This window comes from Manis pentadactyla, chromosome 2 (assembly GCF_030020395.1).
Source record: "Manis pentadactyla isolate mManPen7 chromosome 2, mManPen7.hap1, whole genome shotgun sequence".
Taxonomy (NCBI): domain Eukaryota; kingdom Metazoa; phylum Chordata; class Mammalia; order Pholidota; family Manidae; genus Manis; species Manis pentadactyla.
The window spans coordinates 217,545,347-217,568,088 of record NC_080020.1 but is presented as its reverse complement, the minus strand read 5'-3'; the positions used below and the strand labels follow the sequence as shown (position 1 = coordinate 217,568,088).

At 36.7% G+C, this 22,742-nt stretch overlaps 1 protein-coding gene across 12 annotated transcripts in view; it reads right to left on the bottom strand.

Moving 5' to 3' along the window:
• Window positions 1-22,742, bottom strand: part of ITSN2 (intersectin 2) — a 129,716-nt gene that overhangs the window by 14,078 nt on the left and 92,896 nt on the right. For 11 of the 12 annotated variants that reach the window (XM_057497403.1, XM_057497404.1, XM_057497405.1 and 8 more), the window contains 3 exons: window positions 22,234-22,425; window positions 3,142-3,263; window positions 1,528-1,634 (listed from right to left, as the gene is read on the bottom strand). In XM_057497403.1, coding sequence (XP_057353386.1) covers window positions 1,528-1,634; window positions 3,142-3,263; window positions 22,234-22,425 — 421 coding nt within the window. Of the gene's footprint in view, window positions 1-1,527; window positions 1,635-3,141; window positions 3,264-17,304; window positions 20,541-22,233; window positions 22,426-22,742 lie in introns of those variants that run through there. The other variant, XM_036881928.2, reaches the window with a different exon arrangement.

Here is a 22,742-nt window from a genome sequence, read left to right as displayed (position 1 = left end):
TGGAATAGAAAGCCTAAAAATAAACCCAGGCATATATGGTCAATTAATATATGACAAAGAAGGCAAGAATATAAAATGGGGAAAAAACAGTCTCTTCTATAAATGGTGTTGGGAAAACTAGACAGCTACATGTAAGAAAATGAAACTGGATTACTGCCTAACACTATATACAAAAGTGAACTCAAAATGTATTAAAGACCTAAATAAAGACATGAAGCCATAAAACTCTTAAAAGAAAACACATGAAAAAATATCTTGAACATAAGCATGAGCAATTTTTTTCTGGACACATCTCCCTGGGAAAGGGAAACAAAAGCAAAATGAACAAGTGGGACTACATCAAACTAAAAAACTTATGTACAGCAAAGGACACCATCAATAGAACAAAAAGGCAACCTACTTTATGGGAAAATATTCATAAATGATATATCAGCTAAGAGGCTAACATCCAAAATATATAAAAAACTCCTAAGAGTCAAAACCAAAAAAAGCCCAAATTACCCAATTAAAAAATGGGCAGAGGACATGAATAGACACTTTTCCAAAGAAACATATAAATGACCAACAGACACATGAAAGGATGCTCGAGACCACTCATCATCAGGGAAATGCAAATTGAAACCATAGTAAGTTATCCCCTCACACCAGTAGGAATGGCCACTATCCAAAAGACAAGAAATAGCATGTGTTGGCGAAGATGTGGAGAAATGGGAACCCTCCTACACTGTTGGTGGGAATATAAATTGGTGCAGCAACTATGGAAAGAAGTATGAAGGTTCCTCAAAAAACTAAAAATAGAAATACCATATGACCCAGTAATTCCACTTCTAGGAATCTACCCGAAGAAATAAAATCACTGATTTGAAAAGATATATGCATCCCTGTGTTTACTGTCCTATAACCAAGATATGGAAGCAACCAAAGTGTCTACCAATAGATGGATAAAGAAGATGTGGTGCATTTACACAATGGAGTATTATTCAGCCATAAAAAAATTCTGGCCAAGGTAACAACATGGATGGACCTACAGGGTATTATTAGTGAAATAAGTCAGACAGAGAAAGACAAATACCATATGATTTCACTTATAATTAGAATCTAAAAACAAAACAAAATGAACAAAACAGCAATAGACTCATGGATGCTGAGAAGTGACTGGTGTTTACTGTGGGGGAGGGGGTGGGTGGGCAAGTGGGGTATGTGAGGGGGATAAAGAGGCAAAAATCTCAATTACAATATAAATTAGCCATGGGGGTGAAAGTACAGCATAGAGAATATAGTCTATGTTTCTGTAACACTAGTTGGGGTGAGCACCTAATAATATAGATAACTGTCAATCACTATGTTGTATACTTGAAACCAATGTAATATTGTATATCAATTATACTTCAGTAAAAATAAATAAAATAAAAAGCTTGAGGGAACAGAAAACAGTTGAAAGGGCCTTTGTTAAACAGCCTTGCAGAGAGTTACATATGTAAGTCTCAGCCCTGTGGCTAGGGTGTCCCTGCAATGAACACGACTCACTTCAGCAGTTTTGTGTTAGACATGATGAGTTCTTTCCAGTTCACAAAGATCAAGGCCATCTCTCCTTCTGTGAGAGAGCCTGACTCTGCCATCCGTTTCTGAAAAACCTAAATTCAAAACATGAAAGAAGTTAGCTTAAGTGTAAATATTCAGCCTATGTGGTCTAAATTAAATAATATCTCCAGGGACCGAAACTAATAAGATCATGGTATTTTTAAATAAACACATTTATGATGACTAAATATTAAATTGCATACTCTACTTTTTGCTGCACAGGCTCCCATCAAGGCTGATTCTAAGGACCAAATTCAGGAGCCTCATCAATAAAAGGAGATTCACATGCCTATCTCCTAGGGATGTTACAAAGTTTCAATAACACCATGCACATAAAACCCCTACATACTGTAAGTGCTTGCAGAGCGGAGGAAGCATGAGTTCTGGAAGCAGTATGTGAGAAGTTCAGCAAAAGAAACAGTAATGACTTACACTTCCCCTCAGACTGACCACCCTGCCCATGTGGATTTCAGAGGGTGGCTGGCTGAAGGGGAATAACAGTATGGCTGTATTCTACAGCACTCAAGGATTTACCAAGCGCTGACATGTACATATACCCACATGCTTGTGTGGGCGTGTGCACACGTGTGCATATGTGTATGTGTGGATTTTCAATGAACTTCATAGATGATGTAGGTCAAGCTGAGGCAGGTAATACTATTTTCAATTGACTCGTGAAGAAATAAAGGCTGAGAGAGTGATATGCTCAAGGTCACAAAGCTAGAATATGGAAGTGCTAGAGCCCAAACTCAGCTCTCTTTGACCCCTAGTCCAAGTTTCCACTCAACAACTAGGATTCCTATAGAATGTCTTAAAGAGCCTTAAAGAGCTAGTGAAGTTATGTGAGACAGCTCTTCTCACGTGTGATCTTTCAAAATACATGACATGTTTCTCTCTATTAAAATCATTCATTGGCCCTGTGATAAGATGCAACTCCTTCTTGGATTCATGAGCCCTGTGTGATCTGCCATGGAAACAAAAGTAAAACAGAAGTGTGAAATCTTATTTTGTTTATAATTATTAAGATTATTTTCAGCTGCTCTTCCAACAACTGTTATCAGCTTAGAGGTCACTTGGTAATATTAATAGCCTCAAAAATAAACAAACAGTAAATACATGATAACTGGGAAATATTTTACAATATTTGGTTTCCTAAACTCATATAAATGTTACGTAAACATTCTCACTGCTTCACAATACCTTTGGAAATATTAAAGTTTATGAAAATGTCAGGTGTCAAAACAGTAGTGGTAACAGAGGCAAAACTCTGAGGCAGTTTGCTTTAGTGCCTCCCCCTCCTGTACACCCTTGGCCTTCCGTGTGGGGCCCTCACCGCACCAGCTGGGGCGTCTGAGTGCCCGCTTGCTCTCTGCACTCTGAGCTACCTTATCAGGCGGAAGAGCTGGCTGGGACCTTTAAGCACTCTCCAGTGGGCGGAGAGCCTTCCAGGGTGTGAGAGCTCCTGTCACTACTTGTGAATGCACACATCAAAGGGGACATCTCGCCTTGAGACTGAGGCCTGCCATGACCCCCTACAGGAGATGGAGCCCGTCTCCTCACCTCCACGATGAGCTGGAGATCGTCCACGTACCGCTCCTCAGTCTGAATCAGCTCATGAATGTAGCCCTGCCTTTTCCTCTCAATTGGCTGCATGGTGTCCAGTGTTTGGAGGTCGGCACACCCTATTGGGAAACAAGGTAGAGTTTCAAAATATTATTTTAGTTTTCTTTGTAGGAAGTAGACATTTATCAGCAGATGCGCTGGGTTTACAAACATTGCCTTGAAAGAACTACACAGCATTTACAAGAACGTCCATGGGGCAGTGCACACCTGGCCTGGGCTTAGTCCTCATGATGTGCTGTACACACTGTCCATGGCCCTCTTCTCCACATACAACCATCTCACACCCTTCAAGGTGTGGGTCATGTGATTCTACTTACAGAAACCTTTTCCATCCCTTGTTCCACTTACTCCCAGACTGCCTTTCTTTAGTGTTGCCATGGTATTGGTTTGTGTGTGTATTTTAACACTTCACACAATGTAATTTGTATTGCAGTTCACCTGTATGTAGTCAAAATGCCCATCTCTCCACTGGAGGTTAGGGACTGTGTCTAATACAGTTCTATAACATTGTTTTGACATAGTATTTTGAATAGAGTTTTGACCATGGAGGTCAGGAAATATTTGTCAAATGGTAGACTATTGTGTTGGTCCCCAGGTCCATTTCTCACCTTTCCTTTGCTCCATTCCATACTGCAAGGAGGCCAACCTCACAAGCCCCTATTTTATTTGGCTACTACCTAGCTTTGGTCAATGAGGGGGGATCTGGCAGTAGTACAAAGACTACAGGCAGGACTAGGAAAAAATCCTCCTGCCAGAACAGTGAGATGATCATAAAGAATTGAAATGCTGGGCTTGCATCTCACATAAATTTGGACTTCAAGAATTCCCAAACTAAATAGACGTCACCAGAGAAAATAAAATCACAGCAAAGAAAGCAGACCAACCAAATACTAACTAAAGGCAAAAAATAAAATCAACTATCCACAAAAGCAGTCAAAAGAAACACAAAAGAGTACAGAATAAAACACCTAACATATGAAGAATGGAGGAGGAAGAATATGAAGGGAGAGAAATAAAGAATCATCAGACTGTGTTTATAATAGCATAATAAGAGAGTTAAAGTTAGATGGTTAGATAGTAAAGAAGCTACCCTTGAACCTTCGGTAACGACGAGTCTAAAGCCTGCAATGGCAATAAGTACATATCTTTCAATAATCACCCTAAATGTAAATGTACTAAATGAACCAATCAAAAGACACAGAATAATAGAATGGGTAAAAAGCAAAAACCATCTATATGCTGCTCACAAGAGACACACCTCAAACCCAAAGACATGCACAGACTAAAAGTCAAGGGATGGAAAAAGATATTTCATGCAAACAATAGGGAGAAAAAAGCAGGTGTTGCAGTACTTGTATCAGACAAAATAGACTTCAAAACAAAGAAAGTAACAAGAGATAAAGAAGGACATTACATAATGATAAAGGGCTCAGTCCAACAAGAGGATATAACCATTCTAAATATAAATGCATCTAACACAGGAGCACCAGCATATGTGAAACAAATACTAACAGAACTAAAGGAGGAAATAGAATGCAATGCATTCATTCTAGGAGACTTCAACATACCACTCACTCCGAAGGACACACCAACCTGACAGAATATAAGTAAGGACACAGAGGCACTGAACAACACACTAGAACAGATGCGCCTAAAAGACGTCTACAGAACTCTACATCCAAAAGCAACAGGATATACACTCTTCTCAAGGGCACATGGAACATTTTCCAGAATAGACCACATACTAGGCCACAAAAAAAAGCCTCAGTAAATTCAAAAAGATTGAAATTCTACCAACCAACTTCTCAGATCACAAAAGTATAAAACTAGAAATAAATTATACAAAGAAAACGAAAAGGCTCACAAACACATGGAGGCTTAACAGCATGCTCCTAAATAATGGATCAATAACCAAATTAAAATAGAGATCAAGCAATATATGGAAACAAATGACAACAACAGCACAAAGCCCCAACTTCTGTGGGACGCAGCGAAGGCAGTTCTAAGAGGAAAGTATATAGCAATCCTGGCCTATTTAAAGAAGGAAGAACAAACCCAAATGAATAGTCCAAAGTCAAAATTATTGAAACTGGAAAAAGAAGAACAAATGAGACCCAAAGTCAGCAGAAGGAGGGACATAATAAAGATCAGGGAAGAAATAAATAAGATTGAGAAGAATAAAACAATAGAAAAATCAATGAAACCAAGAGCTAGTTCTTTGAAAAAATAAACAAAATAGATAAACCCCTGGCTAAACTTATTATGAGAAAAAGAAAATCTACAATTATAAACAGAATCAGAAATGAGAAAGGAAAAATCATGATGGACACCAAAGAAATACAAAGAATTGTTAGAGAATACTATGAAAATCTATATGCTAATAAGCTGGATAGGCTAGAAGAAATGGACAACTTCCTAGAAAAATACAACCTTCCAAGACTGACCAAGGAAGAAACAGAAAATCTAAACAGACCAATTACCAGCAAAGAAATTGAATTGGTAATCAAAAAACTACCCAAGAACAAAACCCCCAGGCCAGATGGATTTACGTGGAAATTTTATTGGACATACAGAGAAGACATAATACCCATTCTCCTTAAAATTTTCCAAAAAAAAAAAAAAAGAGGGAATGCTTCCAAACTCATTCTATGAATCCAGCATCACTCTAATACCAAAACCAGGCAAAGACCCCATGAAAAAAGAAAAATTACAGACCAATATCCCTGATGAACATAGATGCAAAAATACTCAACAAAATATTAGCAAACTGAATTCAAAAATACATCAAGAGGATCATACACCATGATCAAGTGGGATTCATCTCAGGGATACAAGGATGGTACAACATTAAAAAATCGATCAACATCCACCACATTAACAAAAAGAAGGAAAAAAACCCACATGATCATCTCCATAGATGCTGAAAAAGCATTCGACAAAATTCAACATCCATTCATGATAAAAACTCTCAATAAAATGGGCATAGAGGGCAAGTGCCTCAACATAATAAAGGCCATATATAACAAACCCACAGCCAATATCATACTTAACAGTGAGAAGCTGAAAGCTTTTCCTCTGAGATCGGGAACAAGACAGGGATGCCCACTCTCCCCATTGTTATTCAACATAGTACTGGAGGTCCTAGCCATGGCAATCAGACAAAACAAAGAAATACAAGTGATCCAGATTGGTAAAGAAGAAGTCAAACTGTCATTATTTGCAGATGACTTGATATTGTACATAAAAAATCCTAAAGACTCCACTCCAAAACTACTAGAACTAATATCTGAATTCAGCAAAGTTGCAGGACACAAAACTGATACAAAGAAATCTTTTGCTTTCCTATACACTAATGATGAACTAGCAGAAGCGAAATCAGGAAAACAATTCCATTCACAATGGCATCAAAAAGAATAAAATACCTAGGATTAAACCTAACCAAGGAAATGAAAGACCTATACCCTGAAAACTACAGGACACCCTTAAGAGAAATTAAAGAGGACACTAACAAATGGAAACTCATCACATGCTCTTGGCTAGGAAGAATTAATATTGTCAAAATGGCCATCCTGCCTAAAGCAATCTATAGATTCCATGCAATCCCTATCAAAATACCAACAGCATTCTTCAACGAACTGCAACAAATAGTTCTAAAATTCATATGGAACCACAAAAGGCCCCAAATAGCCAAAGCAATCCTGAGAATGAAGAATAAAGCAGGGGGCATCTCACTTCCCAACTTCAAGCTCTACTACAAAGCTGCAGTAATCAAGACAATTTGGTACTGGCACAAGAACAGACCCATAGACCAATTGAAGAGAATAGAAGAATCCAGATATTAAGCCAAGCATATATGGTCAATTAATATATGATAAAGGAGCCATGGATATACAATGGGGAAATGACAGCCTCTTCAATAGCTGGTGTTGGCAAAACTGGACAGCGACATGTAAGAGAATGAAATTGGATCATTGTCTAACCCCATACACAAAAGTAAATTTGAAATGGATCAAAGACCTGAATGTAAGTCATGAAACCATAAAACCCCTAGAAAAAAACAGGCAAAAATCTCTTGGACATAAACATGAGCAACTTCTTCACAAACATATCTCCCCGGGCAAGGGAAACAAAAGCAAAAATGAACAAGTGGGACTATATCAAGCTGAAAAGCTTCTGTACAGCAAAGGACACCATCATTAGAACAAATAGGCATCCTACAGTATGGGAGAATATATTCATAAATGACAGATCCGATAAAGGGTTGACATCCAAAGAGCTTACGCACCTCAACAAACAAAAAGCATATAATCCAATTAAAAAATGGGCATAGGATCTGTACAGACACAGAGGATCTCCAAAGAAGAAATTCAGGTGGCCAACAGACACATGAAAAAATGCTCCACATCACTAATCATCAGGGAAATGCAAATTTAAACCACAATGACATATTACCTCACACCAGTAAGGATGGCCACCATCCAAAAGACAAACAACAACAAATGTTGGTGAGGATGTGGAGAAAGGGGAACCCTCCTACATTGCTGGTGGGAATGTAAATTAGTTCAACCATTGTGGATAGCAGTATGGAGTTTCCTCAAAAAGTTCAAAATAGAAATACCATTTGACCCAGGAATTCCACTCCTAGGAATTTGCCCTAAGAATGCAGGAGCCCAGTTTGAAAAAGACATATGCACCCCTATATTTATTGCAGCACTATTTACAATAGCCAAGCAATGGAAGTAACCTAAGTGTCCATCAGTAGATGAATTGATAAAGAAGATGTGGTACATATACACAATGGAATATTATTCAGCCATACGAAGAAAACAAATCCTACCATTTGGAACATGGATGGACCTGGAGTGTATTATGCTCAGTGAAATAAGCCAGGTGGAGAAAGAAAGTATGAAATGATTTCACTCATATGTGGAGTATAAAAACAAAGAAAAAACTGAAGGAACAAAACAGTAGCAGACTCACAGAACCCAAGAATGGACTAACAGTTACCAAAGGGAAAGGGACTGGGAAGGATGGGTGGGAACAGAGGGATAAGGGGGAAAAAGGGGCATTACTATTAGCAGTCATAATGTAGGGGGGGCCCGTGGAAGGCTTTACAACACAGAGAAGTCAAGTAGTGATTCTATAGCATCTTACTACACTGATGGACAGTGACTGTAATGGGGTATATAGGGGGGACTTGATGATGGGGGGAGTCTAGTAACCATAATGTTGCTCATATAATTGTAGATTAATGATACCAAAAGAAAAAAAAAGTTCTGGATCATACACAGTGCCCTCTCCCATCCCCAGAAGCCCAAGATCCCTGTTTATTGCTCTATTTTAGCTCCTGCAAAAGACAGACAAAACAAGCATGTATTATATATGTTTTTGAAAATAAAAGAATTCCCAAACTGATGAATTAACACAAACATTGGTCCTGGCTGGTGATACCCGTAGGGTGTTTGGCCAAAGAAAATGTACAACTGGTCTGGAGGGTCACTCTCATAACACTGGTTCCACAGGATTTCCAGAGGAAAACAAAGTCTCACTAAAGATGAGCTCAAAGTAAAGAATTAGAAAATGCAAGGAATGATGCACTATAAAAAAAAAATGAGGATCAGAAGTCCAAGAACATAAGGTAATAGAACAAACTGTATTAAAAAAATATCGATGTTTAAAATAACTCAAGACATGTACGAAAGGTTTGAAACCATAAGTAGAATCTATAAAAAAAGGACAGGCAGATTTGAAAAAGAAACAAATAAAAATGGCAAATATTACCATGGAAATAATAACTAATAATAACTAAGAAAATAAGAAATAATAATACCTAATCACACATCTGAGGAGTTAGTAAATTTCAAAACAGATATGAAGAAATTACTTAGAATGCAGCCCAGAAAGACAAAAATATGGAAAATACAAAAATGGAAGTTAAGAGGCACAAAGAACAGAATGACAAAGTCCAACATACATCTAATGGGAGACTAGGCAGGGAGAATAGAAAGAATGGGAAGAAGTAACACTGAGATTATAATGGTTGAAGTTTTCTAGAATTGATGAACGATGTAACTCCACACATGCAGGAGGAACTCCTGATTAGGGAAAAAATAAAAATAAATCCATACCGAGACCGAAAAACACCAAGGGGAAAAAAATAATTAAAACAGAATAACTACACAGTAATCAGACTACAATAGCAATTAGACTGGCTGCACACAACTCAGCACAACAATAGGGGGTGTTGAGAAAAAATGACTGTCAAATTAGAATTCTCATACTACCATTCATGGATGAGGGAGAAGACACTTTCACGCAGAGTTTGAGAGTATTTACCACTAATGTGTGGTGTGACCAAAGAAAGTATTATGAAATGTATTTCAGGGAAAAGGGAATTGAATAAGAAGGAAAAATGAGATGTAAGGAGTGGTGGAAACAAAAAAGGAAAAGGTATGGTGAGCAAAAATACTAGTAAATATATGAAAAAATCAAAACAATTATTGGTGGTATAAAATAATAATAATGACAGCTAATGAGTATAAACTCAAGCTGAATTTTAAATACACCTTAAAATTATTTTTAAACACACACAAAAAAACAATAATAAGAGGAGGAGAATCACTAGAAATAAAGCATCCCACTAGCATTGATCACAAGGTGGTAGATAAACTGATCCAATTTAGACTTTGAGGTAAACACACATGTTAAAAATAGAAAGGTAACTACTCAAAAACTAGACAAATAAAACTTCTATACCTGTAAAGGGATATGAAATAAATTTGATGAAGGCAGAAGTCCTGTGTATGTAAAGCAAAAGAAGAAAGAAAATGTACAGTAAATAGAAAATGTAAGATAGATACAAATAAAACCATTCAAGAACTCTAATAAATGTGAATGGCTTAAATCTGTCAGTTAAGACATATTCTAGGTTGGATTTAAAAATTCAGTTAGATGCTGTTTACAAAGACACTTGATACATAAAGTTATAGAGAAGTTAGAAGTAAAGGGTTGGAAAAACTACATATTTACAAAATATAAAAAATGCAGCTGGGGTTGCCTTATTAGCAACAGACAAAATAGCTTTTCAAGGATCTGTATGTCATAAACAATTTAGGGAGATACAATAATTCTGACCTTATTTTCAACCAACAGGAGAGCCTCAAAGTGTAAAATTCAAAAGTAACAGAATTACCTTCCAAAAAAGAGAAAAAAGAAGAGGTGGAAAAAAAAACCCTGAAAAATCTATAATCAAAGTGATTCTAATCTCTCTCTCTCAATACAAATTAGTAAGAATATGAAATATTTGAACACTATGTAAAAGCTTAATATAAACAACACATACACAAGAGAATACACATCATTTTCAAGCACCCATGGAATTAATTTCAACAAATACCAAAGAGTCTCCATTACTGTGTAAAAACATTTTCTGATTATAGCTGGAAGACTATACATAAAATTATTTAGCTTCCTAAAACCCCCAGGTAGCTTTCTCTGTTAGCACAAGGCATCCCATTTCACTTGATCTACGACTAGCATTTGTAAGAGCTGATCACGCCCTTCTCTTTAAAATCCTTCTTGGCTTCTAGGCCACCATCTCATTTCATATCCTCCTACCTCACTGGCCACTCCTTCTTGGTTTCATTTCTTGACTCCTCCTCAAATCCCCAGACTTAACATCAGAACCCCAAGGCTCAGTCTTTGGAGCTCTTCTGTGTATTCCCAGCCTTGCCGATCCTTTCCAGTCTCATGGCTTTAAATATCACCTACCTATTGATATGCTCCCAAATCTATACTCCAGCCAGAATCTCTCTTCTGAACTCCACCGTATGTTCTGCTGCCTACCCAGCATCTCCACTTGTACATCCTGAAGGTGAGAGAAGATAACACATTCCAAACCAAACTCCTGATCTTCTTCTCCCAACTGGATCCTTCTTTGAGTTCCACCTCAGTTAATGGAAATTCCATCTCTCTGGTTGCTCAGGTCAAAATCTTTGGAGACATTTTTGATGCTTTTCCTTCTTCTCACATCCACATTCAATCCACCTGTTGGCTCTACCTTCAAAATATACCCCTAATCTGACCAATTCTCACCACATCCACTACTGTCATTCTGATCAAGCCACCACTGTTCACCTAGATTATTGAACCAGCCTCCAAATGTGTCTCCTTGCCTCTAACCCCATCCCTACCCCACCACCTGCTTTAGTCTACGAAATCAGTTATCCTGTTAAAACATACCAATCATGTCACGCCTTTGATTAAAACCCTTCAAGGGTCCTCAATCAAAGCAAAAGCCGAAGTTTTTAAAAACAGCTCCCAAGAACCTAAAGTCTCCCCTGTTTGTCATCTGTCCTCATTTCCCCCTCTTGCTCCTCCCTCTGTTCCAACCACACTGGCCTCCATACTGTTCCTCAAGCATATCAGGCATGCTCCTCCTTGGGGCCCTTTATGTGCTGTTCCCTCTGCCTCAAATGATCCTCTGGATATCCACATGACTTCCTCCAGATAGCCCTCATGTCCTTCAAGTCTTTGTTCACATGTCACCATCTCAGAAAGGCTTTATCTGAGTAGCTTCTTTAAAACTGAAAACCCGCTGGATCTATATCCTCTCTTGTTTCGACTCACTCCCTTTATTTTTCTAAGATGCTACATACTTATTCATTTTATTTGTTTTCCATCTTTCAAATGTTAGCACCAAAAGAGAAGAAATTTTTGCCTATTTTGTGATCTGTTATTCCCCAGTGTCTACACACAGTAGGTCTTCAACAAGTACTCACAGAATGTGATTACAAAGATAAACTTTGAGCTGCAGGAAATAGTACATTGATATTAATTATAGGTGGTCAGAGAGAATGATGAAAATATCCTGGTAAGTTCTTTCTGGTAGAAAGGAAGTATAGGAAAGTAAGAAAAATGAGAGCTCATGGCAACTATCAGGCCAAAATTCCCAGAGGAATAATTAGTGGTGGACTCAGTCACAAGATCCCCCACACTTGTGGGAGGATGTAGAGACTGAGAGAGAAATTCTGAATAATGAAAACTCTGTGTCCTACTATAGTTGGGAACCACAGTTCTAAATTATAAGCAGCAACAGTAAGGGAGATGCTTAAGAAAGGAGAGAGAGATCTGTGAAGATTCCCAAAGGTAAAGGACAAAAGACAATTTGTGATGACTAATGCAAACAGGGTCTGTTCAAATTATGTCATTAAGCCCCCAAAAGTCCTTGCCCTTCTGAGGGCAGTGCCACTGAACAATGCTATTCTGTGTGTGTCCAAATTAAGCAGTCAGAGTACCACATAATGGTTTTCAGTCTCACTGTGTTTAAGTTCAGTGAAAAGAGGTGAGTTTTACAGTAAATCCAGATTACTATCCTGTGTGCATTTGCTGAAGGCTGTCTTTAATACTGAAGTTTTATCAGGGCACTAGGAAATCACTGGATATCTTATTTGTAAAAGAATAGCATTTTATCTACTTGGCAAATATTAATTGAGCACAAACTATGTTCTAGGTAGCATGCTCCCACCATGAAGCCACAGACATTCATGATTTTATTTTTGTAAATTCAATATATTGATTTGGTCCTTCATAAATCCCTTAAGTCTCATCTGCAATGCAGGTATTACAATTATGTATTGTGTGTGTACAATATTATTCCTTGTTCTACAGCTGAGGCTAAGGTTCAGAAGGATGAGGTGGGGGAATCAAGATTCAAAGCAAACCTCCCATTGTACTTCCCACTACACATATTTTATCACCGTTTCTGATTTTATCACTAAGTGATTTTGTCTTTTGACAACAGACAGCATTAATACAGCTAGGCACATCATTCATAATTTGTTGTTCTTGTTTAAAACAAAGTTTAAAAAGCGATTATGAAGACTAATTAAAAATTAAGCACCCAGGAATGGGTTGTTTTAATTTGTCTGATTTCTCTCAGACTGTTCAAGTTCAGTTGGACAATATCCACCATATCATAGATAAGTTTTCACAAATGCCTAAGGTGCCTAACTGGTTTTCTTGGTTTCACTGGAGATGGCTGGTAATTACAGGTATGCTTTGGTTATGTAACTATACTCCTATTATGTTAATGTGTGTGCGCAATTTAAGTAGTAGCTTAAAACCTATACATGCTGAAGGTACTCTACAAGAAGATATGTCAAAGAAATAATCAATCTTCCCATGTTTTCTTCCGCCTGCTACTTCTATAGCTTTTCTTCTTCCTTCCTAATTACAACCCTTAAATAGAATTCGTGCCTCATATCAAATTTACCGAGTATCATAATTCTTCCAAGTGGTAAAGACACCTCAAGACAAATGCTGGGCATAGAAGCCACAGGGCATAAATATGCAAAGAAGTAAAAAGCTAACCTTTTCAAACAATAAGGCTTCTCTCTCACTTACCAACTCTACATTTCCCTGTATGGCCCCGGAAGATGACTGGTTAGCCAGAGACGGGTAAGATTCCTCAAGGGAGGAACAACCTAAGACAGGCACAGCCGCAGGGGGGCCATCAGGTGAGAAATTGGGGATCAACAGAGGTGAGGCTTAGAACCTCACCCCCCCTGTTCTGAGAGAAATCTCCTGCATACGTGGATGTTTTATTGCCCTTGTCTAGCTTGGATTAACACATAGTCTACAGGCACACACCTGATCATCTACATGTGCTCTCTTACAACACTAAACTATGTTTTCTACCTTTATCTTGTATCTACCTACCACTTCAGCATTTTATTAAAAATAATAATAATAAAGAGAGAAATGTGGTATCCACATATAAATCAAGTGTAGAAACCAAATGAGTATTCATATTTGAACTGACTGTTTATAGTTCATAATGCATGAGCAAAACCGAAAGTTTCTGTGATGACTGCCCTTGTACTGTTCACTATGTAACTTATTCATTATGTAAGAATTTGTTCTACATGTAAGAACTTGTTTGTTATGCCTCAGAAGATTGGAGACTGACGAAAATTAGGCTTGGGGTGGATTAATGATTGTGCGTTGAGCATTGACTCCCCTATACGTAATTTTATTGTTGTTAACAACCATTTGATTAATAAATATGAGAGATGCCCTCACAAAAAAAAAAAAAAAAAAAAAAAAAAAAGGACAGACTTCCAATGGTAAAATAAATAAGTAACCGGGATGTAATGTATAGCATAAGGAATATAGTCAAGATATTGTAACAGCTTGGTAGGGTGATAGCTGGAACCTAGAATTATGTATATAAATGTTCTACCACTGTGTTGTACACTTGAAACTAATGTAATGTAATACTGTGCGTCAACTACCCTTCAATAAAAAATAATTATTAAAAAAAAAAAAAAATTAAGCAAAGATTTAAATAAACCTATCTCCAGAGAAATAAACAAATGGTCAACAAACACAGGAAGAGATGCTCAATGTTATTACTGATCAAGGAGATGTAAATCAAAACCACAACGAAATGTTACTTCACAGCACAAGGATGGCTATAATAAAATGTTGGGTAATAACAAGTGTTGGTAAGGATGTGGAAAAACAGTACACCTTGTACACTACTGGTGGGAATGTAAAATGGAGCAGCCACTAACAGTCTGGCAGTTCCTCAAAAAGCTGAACATAAAGTAACATTTGACACAGCAAATCCACTCCTAGGTATGTACCCAAGAGAAATGAAAACATATGACCATACAAATGTTCACAGCAGCATTATTCATACTTGCCAAAGGGTAAAAATGACCAAAATGTCCACCAGCTGATGAATGGATAAACAAAACTGTGTTAGATCCATATAATAAAATTAATGTAATAATACTTGGTCATAAAAAGGAACGAGGTACTGATGCATGCGACAGGATGGATGTACCTTGAAAACAGTACGGTGATTTCACAAAAAACCAACACATTAACACTTTTTGAGGTGACGAAATATTCTATAATTGACAGTGACAATGTTGCACAACTCTGAACATACTAAAAATCAATTTTACACTTTAAATGGGTGAATTGTATGGTATATGATTTATATCTCATTAGCTGTTACTGATAAAAACTATACTCTTCTGAACACTACTCTTACAGAGTCTTGTTATGTTCAGTCTTTGCCTCCTGATCTCTTCTGTGTACTTTTTATGTAGAGAAAACACTATGCCGCCACTGAATTTACCTTTTCATTGGTGCAAGTGATGGTTATACTGCAGGCACTTCCTTATTATGAAAATGGTGGCAGAATTAGCACACTAGTGTAGAGGTTAAGAGCATGGACTCCGGAGCCAGGTCATTGGGGTTTAAACCCAGCTCCACTACTTACTAGCTATGTGAGAAGTTATTTAACTTGGACAAGTGTTTTAATTTCCCTATTTGTAAGAAGAAAATCATGAGGTAAAATATTTGAGGACTTTAGAAAAGTACCTAGATTAGCAAATGCTCAATGAACAGCACTTCCCTGCTTTTCACTGGTATGAGCAATGGTTGTACAGTCAGAACTTCATTGTTTTATAAAAGATGGCAGCAATATTAGCACAACAATCTCTTTATTCTCTTAAACCTGTTTCCTGTCTCCATGGGTTCCTTTCATTCTTCAACCCTTAACTGCTGATATCCTCAAAGGCCTGATTTTCCCTCCAAGTAATCTAATTTACTTTCATTGGCTCAAAAACTGTTAATATGCATTTATTCCGCCATTGTGGAACATCTGATGCTGTGTACCTTAATCATATCTGACTACCTGCTGGACAATTCTACCTGGGTGTACCACAGGTACTTTGCAGGCAAAACCACTCATCTTCTTCCCCCAACTCTGACTCTTTACTATAGTGGGTGGCACCATTACTCCACCCTGTCACCAAGATACAAACCTTGGAATCAAACTTACTCTCCCACCTTCCCCACATCCCATCAATCCCCAACTCCAGCCAATATTCCTTAAGAATTCTTAACTTTGTTTCATCATTTTTTTTCTCTACCTTGGCTTCATATCAGAATCATATGGAGAGCTCTGAAAAAGCCCCATGCCCAGTGTACACTTTAGATCATTTAAATCAGGACTCAGGCATCAACACTTTTTTAAAGCTTCCCTGGCAACTCCAATGAGCAGCTAAGCTAGAGAATCTCTGATTTAGACCTTGGTCTGCCTCTCAAGCCTCAACTTTCACTGTTCCTGGCTTTGCACTTCTACTCCAGCAATGATGAACCGCTTATCATCACTTCCCCTGCTCTACCCATGCTGTTCCCTGTCTTTATCCTACTCTCCACCATCCCAGTTCCCCACCCCCCAATCTGGCTTACTCCTACTTTATGGATCTCGTAGGTGCCTCCTCCAAGAAGTCTTCTCTAATTCACCAACCTATAGCTGAATTAGGTGTTCCACTTCTGTACTCTCTTGGTGCCCAGTATGTATCTATCACCCTGTTTAGCATGTTGTTTTACAATTATCTGTGTATGTGCCTCATCCCCTGAGACTAGGACCATTTGACACTCATTTTCATACTCTTTGGCACTTAGTAATCTGCTTGGCCTTATGCAAATGCTTCCTGTATGTTAGCTGAATGACTTTCCAGAGATAAGGAAAGAGGACTTTCCAGTTTTAGGGAAAGAGTTTGTTTATGCCACTGATGGATGGGCTGGATTTGGATCTGTATTTTTTTTCACTCAGAATGAAACCACCAACTTAAATTTAAGTGTAATGCTCTGTTTAACTTTGTTGCCCCTAAGCATTCACCACAGTTTCTTTTATATAGACTCTTATTTTGATTTAAAAATGTCTATTCTATATTTGCAATGAGTACTGACTTCTAAGTTCCCTCAAATCATTTCAGAAAAGAGTTTAAAAAAAAAATTGTAAATGAAATAATAGCCTATTATTATCCTAGATTATATTTTATTTTATGTTCAAATCAAAATTTCTTTTGCTTTGAGTATCCCGGATCACTCTCTCCATCTTGACCACCTAAAAATTTCTTTTGCCCCCCTGTGATATAAACCAATATGCTGGCCTGTACCAGAGACTATGCCAAGGAAAAAGAGAAATTCCAAAGAAATTCGATCATGACTACACATAAACAATTAAAAATAAGTTCTAAAGGATGCTTCAAAAGAAATACACAGTACAAATAATGTAGTTTGTGTCCTTTTAATAAACACACTTGCATAGTTATATTACAATTTTGTAAAAATAAAAATGGATTACCTCATGCCAAGCGTGCCCAGCATTTGCACAATCTCCATACCTTTAATACTATTTTCAAGACACACAAAATAAAAATTTAAGGCAAAAAACAGCACTTTGCAACAATTTAATAATTTATACATTACAGTAGCATCACAGCAGCGTCCAAAAATGCCACTTTAGACAAAAGTCTCTCAGCATTTCCATTACAGATTCTATTTACAAGACTTCGTAACTTGGTAAAATTTATTCTAAGACAACTTGGCAAATAAAGCTTTGGACTGGAACTGGCATTTCTTTCTCTACTTTCCCTTCCCCCAGTGTCTTTATGTTAAACTATCAGAATTCATATTTTATTTTAAAACAACAGCAGTTACATTAAAAAAATGTATTGTTTTAAAATGATTCTTTAAAATAAAGTTGTATAGGAAACTATACAACTGTGAAGTTGATTTAAATTTTCTGAAAAATCAGCCTTGGTTTTAGGACTGATTTTTTCATTGCTGGAAGATCCATTACCTTTAATAACATACTTTAGAAATTATTATCACATACTGCAATCTTTAAATAAATAGGTATTTTGATTCTTTACCTCTGTGGGGTTGGTTTATTCCCATTTTTAAATTCTACTTTTCTGATAAACTCCTTCAAATGTTGCATTCTAAGCAAATTAAAAGATGCCTCTTACACAGAGTGAGGACAAGTGCAAATACATGGCTGACTGTGAGGTACTGCAAAGGACTAAGTGCATGCATTTTTAAGAGGACTTAATTATTATTGTATGTTATATAATTTCCTTTACTTTCAGCTTTCTCTCAAATATATGGCAAAATACCTACACCAAGAAGTGACAGTTCAGTAAATACAGTAAATTTATTTTCCAAACATTCAGCTTAAATATGCCATAATGTGATGTAGTCCATAGGTACCTGATGAATACATTATTTTCAAATTGATAGCAGATGCTAAGCACTACCTGGATGGCATTCTTAATAATCTATTTTATCCGTGTAAAAGTGAAGATATCTGAATTATAAAAATACCTTTGAAATAATTTATCAGTGTATTAGACAAGCCCAAATTAAAAATTATAGAGAGAAAATGTTATGTCAAGTTGTGTGGTTAATTAACAGTGTTTTGATTTCTAACCTCAGGGTTTAAAATGTAAAGTAACTGTGATTAATCTGAACCCAACTAAAGAGGGAAAAAGCAGTAAGCTCAGAAAATAAAAGGCAAGATCAAGTAATCTGTACAATTTGGAAGATCAGCTGAATTCACAAGGACTCAGTCTTTGCATTGTCTCCTGTCATGACTACAGGCAAATCTGTTATTCTACCTGTGAAGTGTATTATTGCTTTCCTATTAATGTCATACTTTATAAAAGTATCATGATAACATCAAATGATAAAAACTGAGGTTGTCTAACTAGAAATCCCTACTCCAGGGAGCACACATACAATCACCATACATTCCAATAATGTGAAGTGTTGTGGAACAGACATTTAAAATTTGTGAAATTCTAGCTAAACTGTTGATTCTCAAGTGCTGTAAATGATTTAGGCAATATATGACTAAATTATTCATTCATAATGTATAGGCACATTAACATAAATATTGCACAAAATATGCCTCTAACCTAAACTCAGAGATATAAAAACATATTTCTCTCTCCTCAAAGAACTCTGTGAGGAAATAAGACTCTGATTGTATGGACACTTTTCCTGATAATACTTTGACATTCATAAACAGTAGATTGCACTGCAATCTGTAAACATTTTAAATTGCATACACTTCATTGATTTTCAAATACAATTTAATACTGTCTACTAAAACCCCTTTTTGTTTCAGCTAAGTATTCTCATTTATTAGTTTATAATAATTTTTATCTTTAAAGTGTTTTCATTCAAGGAAAAGAAGTAAAGTTCCATGCCAAAGTAGCCAATATGGTTCAAGAGCAGATATTAGTTAGCGAATTCTGGTAGTAAAATCAATCTTCTAACCTCAAAGCAGCTTCAAGGACATACAGCAGGAATGCCAGCACTCACACATCTCTCCTTAACTCAAATTCATTCTTGACTAGACAGAGCCTGTATGCCTGCTTCAGAGGCATTCAAAACCCTGCAAGGATTCCTTATGATTTTTACTAAATATATTAAGAAGAATGTCAACCAGTGTCCTTTTGTGACCTGGGGAATTTAGTCACCTAATTAAAATAGATAATATGGATTTTGACTTTAAAATATGTTATAGATACGAATATTCTATCTAGCTAGGGAAGGTTTCATATCTCACAGTCAACAATGGGAGACTTTCATTCCTGAGAAATAATTCATGTTTAGGTCATCAGTACAGATGTAACAACTAACTGCTGCAGCATGAGATATAGTCTCTTCATTAGCCCTGAGCCCACAGATCCTGGGAGAACTACCACAGTACGCTGCTCATTCTCGGGCAGCTAAAACATGAAACACGTCCCACTGTGCACGTACTGCTGTGGCAGATTGCCTTCCTCTTCAATGAGATAAGAAAAGCTACCCAAAGTGTACTGCTCCCACCCCGAAATACACAGAAAATAGAGAAAAGGTTATTTCCAGTTCTTGGCCTTTAAATATATTTAAATACTGGCATATGAGAAACTAGGAGAGTAAACAGTGCATTTTTTGGGGACAAATCACATATTAAACCAATTAAAAGCTCACTGTGATTAGGATTCGATCAAACATAATAGCAAACATACGCAAATTTTATCTGAACTCTGTAACGACTATACGTGTTGCAGTAACATTAGTAAAGCATGGCAGCCCATTCCAAACCAGCGAGAACAGTTTGTGCAAATAGTGGGTCTTTGTGTGTTTGAACTCCCACCATGTGAGGGCAAACTCAATATGCATGCTAATGACCTACAATTACCAAATTAAAAAAGAAGAAAAATGCTAAAGGATGCCAGAGTGAACAGCAGGGAAAGCCACACAAAGACCCACTATCCTTTAACTTGTTACAAATAAATTTTAACTGTAAATTAGAAACACAAAGAAATAATCACAAGTGGCTCTAACATTCAAACGAAGTTAATGAATTGTGTAGGAGATATTTGATCAGGGCTGCCTGCCCTGCCTCCACGCTAGAGTCAAACTTGGATAGTGGGTCTCTGGGGTGCTTTCACACTGGAAGACAACATTGGGTCCTATAAAAAGAAAAATGAGGAATAAAATGAACATAAAGCAAATTAAGTGGGCAAGAAAAAATTCAACCAATCACATGCAACATCAACTAAGCAAATTTGAACTATTAAAATTCTTAACCTTTAAAAAATACCCTAATTACATAATAAAATGAAAATACTACTTGTAAGAACCCAAGAAACAAAACTGGCAATCTAAAATTTAACCATGTTTCACTGACTCATATACTCCTGGCTGTTCTTCCTTTAGAACAGCTTTTATCTATTCTTTACATTCCTGATTATGTAAGAGTTAATTGGTAAAAAGTGTTCTACCACTGGAAAACAAGACAGACAACAACAGAGCAATTGGAAAACTGCCACTTTATGTCACAGACACTATGAAAGTCAAACGTTCTGACACACTGGATGGCCTCTGGGGATCCCTAGTCAAAGACCTTCAGACCCAGTAGGTCTGAAAACTGTCTTCTCCTCTCAGGTCTAGGAAAGACTCCTAAGGTATTTCTGACTAATCACATAAACGGGCAAGCACTGAAAACTGCCAAACCACCAGCAGAGCTTAAAAACGGTCCTTCATTTAGGCAGCCCAAGTTTTAAAAATGTCTTCGCCACTTCTGAAACCCTGAGGCATTTTTGGGAATGTTCAAACCATAAAAAATGGGACTCCTCTCAGCTCCAAATTGGGAAATTTCGTTGCTTTACCTAAAGGAAAGTCCTCCAGGATGAGAACTATCTTCGCAAGCTCTAAAGTGAAAATAATGCACTAATATTTCAAAGTTATAGATACAGTATAAAGTAAATTTCTAGTACTTGCACTAAATCAAGCGTATCTTAGCTTTGGGTTACCATTTAAATGTTCTCAGAAACTAAATTAAAATGAAAGGCTAAATCTTTTAGCTAATTTCACGAGAATGATAACAATATCATGATGTATTTTATAAAAAAAAAGTCAAAAGGGTAGGGAAAAGTGACATCCATTCTATAAAGATAAAAAGTATTTCCAAGTATGGTTTACTAATTTATTACTAATCCATGACTACTGTCAAATTAAGAAAGGCTAGGTAACTATCAAGAGATAATTTTATGTACTACAAAATTTCACACTTTGAGATCTGGACCCTTGTTCTAAAAAATAGTGAAATAGGTCTTGATTCATGTGTCTCCTGTGGTATGAGTTATCTAAAAAAAAATCACCTAATGAGAGTTTTACAAACAGTTTAAGCAGGTTTTTGAATTTTTTCTAATATGGACGATGTGTACATATGTGGGAAATAAATGAAAAGTTTGCAAAAATAATAGCACCTGTATACAAATGGGTAGTTTTGAATACGTGAATAGGTTAATACTAGCTGTTCTTTATTAAGCTGAAAAAGATTATTGGAGGCAGGAAAAGGATTGTGGTAAAGGGAAACTGCAGTATAGACTGCTGTTCTTCAAAAAACCCACAAAAGAATTATAAATTTTTTCAGATAATGTCTAATAGTAACAGCCAAAGCCAGGAAAAAAGTATTTAAAATAAAGCAGTATAATTTCTGATCTTGTAGAAAGCTTCCTTTTCCACTTTCTTATTCTGAACATGCATTTGTTAAGAGCGCTGAGTTTAAGAGTTTAAGATCTGACCACAACAATAATGGACACAGTGCTGCATATTAAAGCTTTTGTACTAGTTGAGCACTAAAAGTTTGGTATTACTCACACTGTTGACTTGGATCTGCGTCTGTCGTCATCTTAACATAGTTTGAAGGAAAGAGACCCGTCACCCCGTGTATTTCTCCTTGCCACCAGTCAGGATCGTCTTTGTTCAAAACATTAATAAGTTGTCCCTTGGAGAAATTTAGCTCATCCTCATTATTTGCTATATAGTCATACATAGCAATCACCTGGCACACTACAAGAGAAAGAACAAAATAACAAATTAGACAAGTTAATTATGCTGACAAGGATCTCCTGCTAAAATTCTATTAGGATTTAAGTTACTCAATATTAAATGTCAAAATAAGGCTAAAATTTCCCTTCAGCTGCTCTCTCCCACCCCTCCTTTCCCTATTCCCCCATACAAAATGAGAATTCCCAACTACATAAAAATCCATGGAACTACTTTGCTTTAAGTAAGTTTGATGATATAACAATTCCACCATTTGGAAAAATCTCAAGGAGTGAAGCAGTTCAAGCATTACTGAACAGTTGGCTGTTTTTTACAAAGAA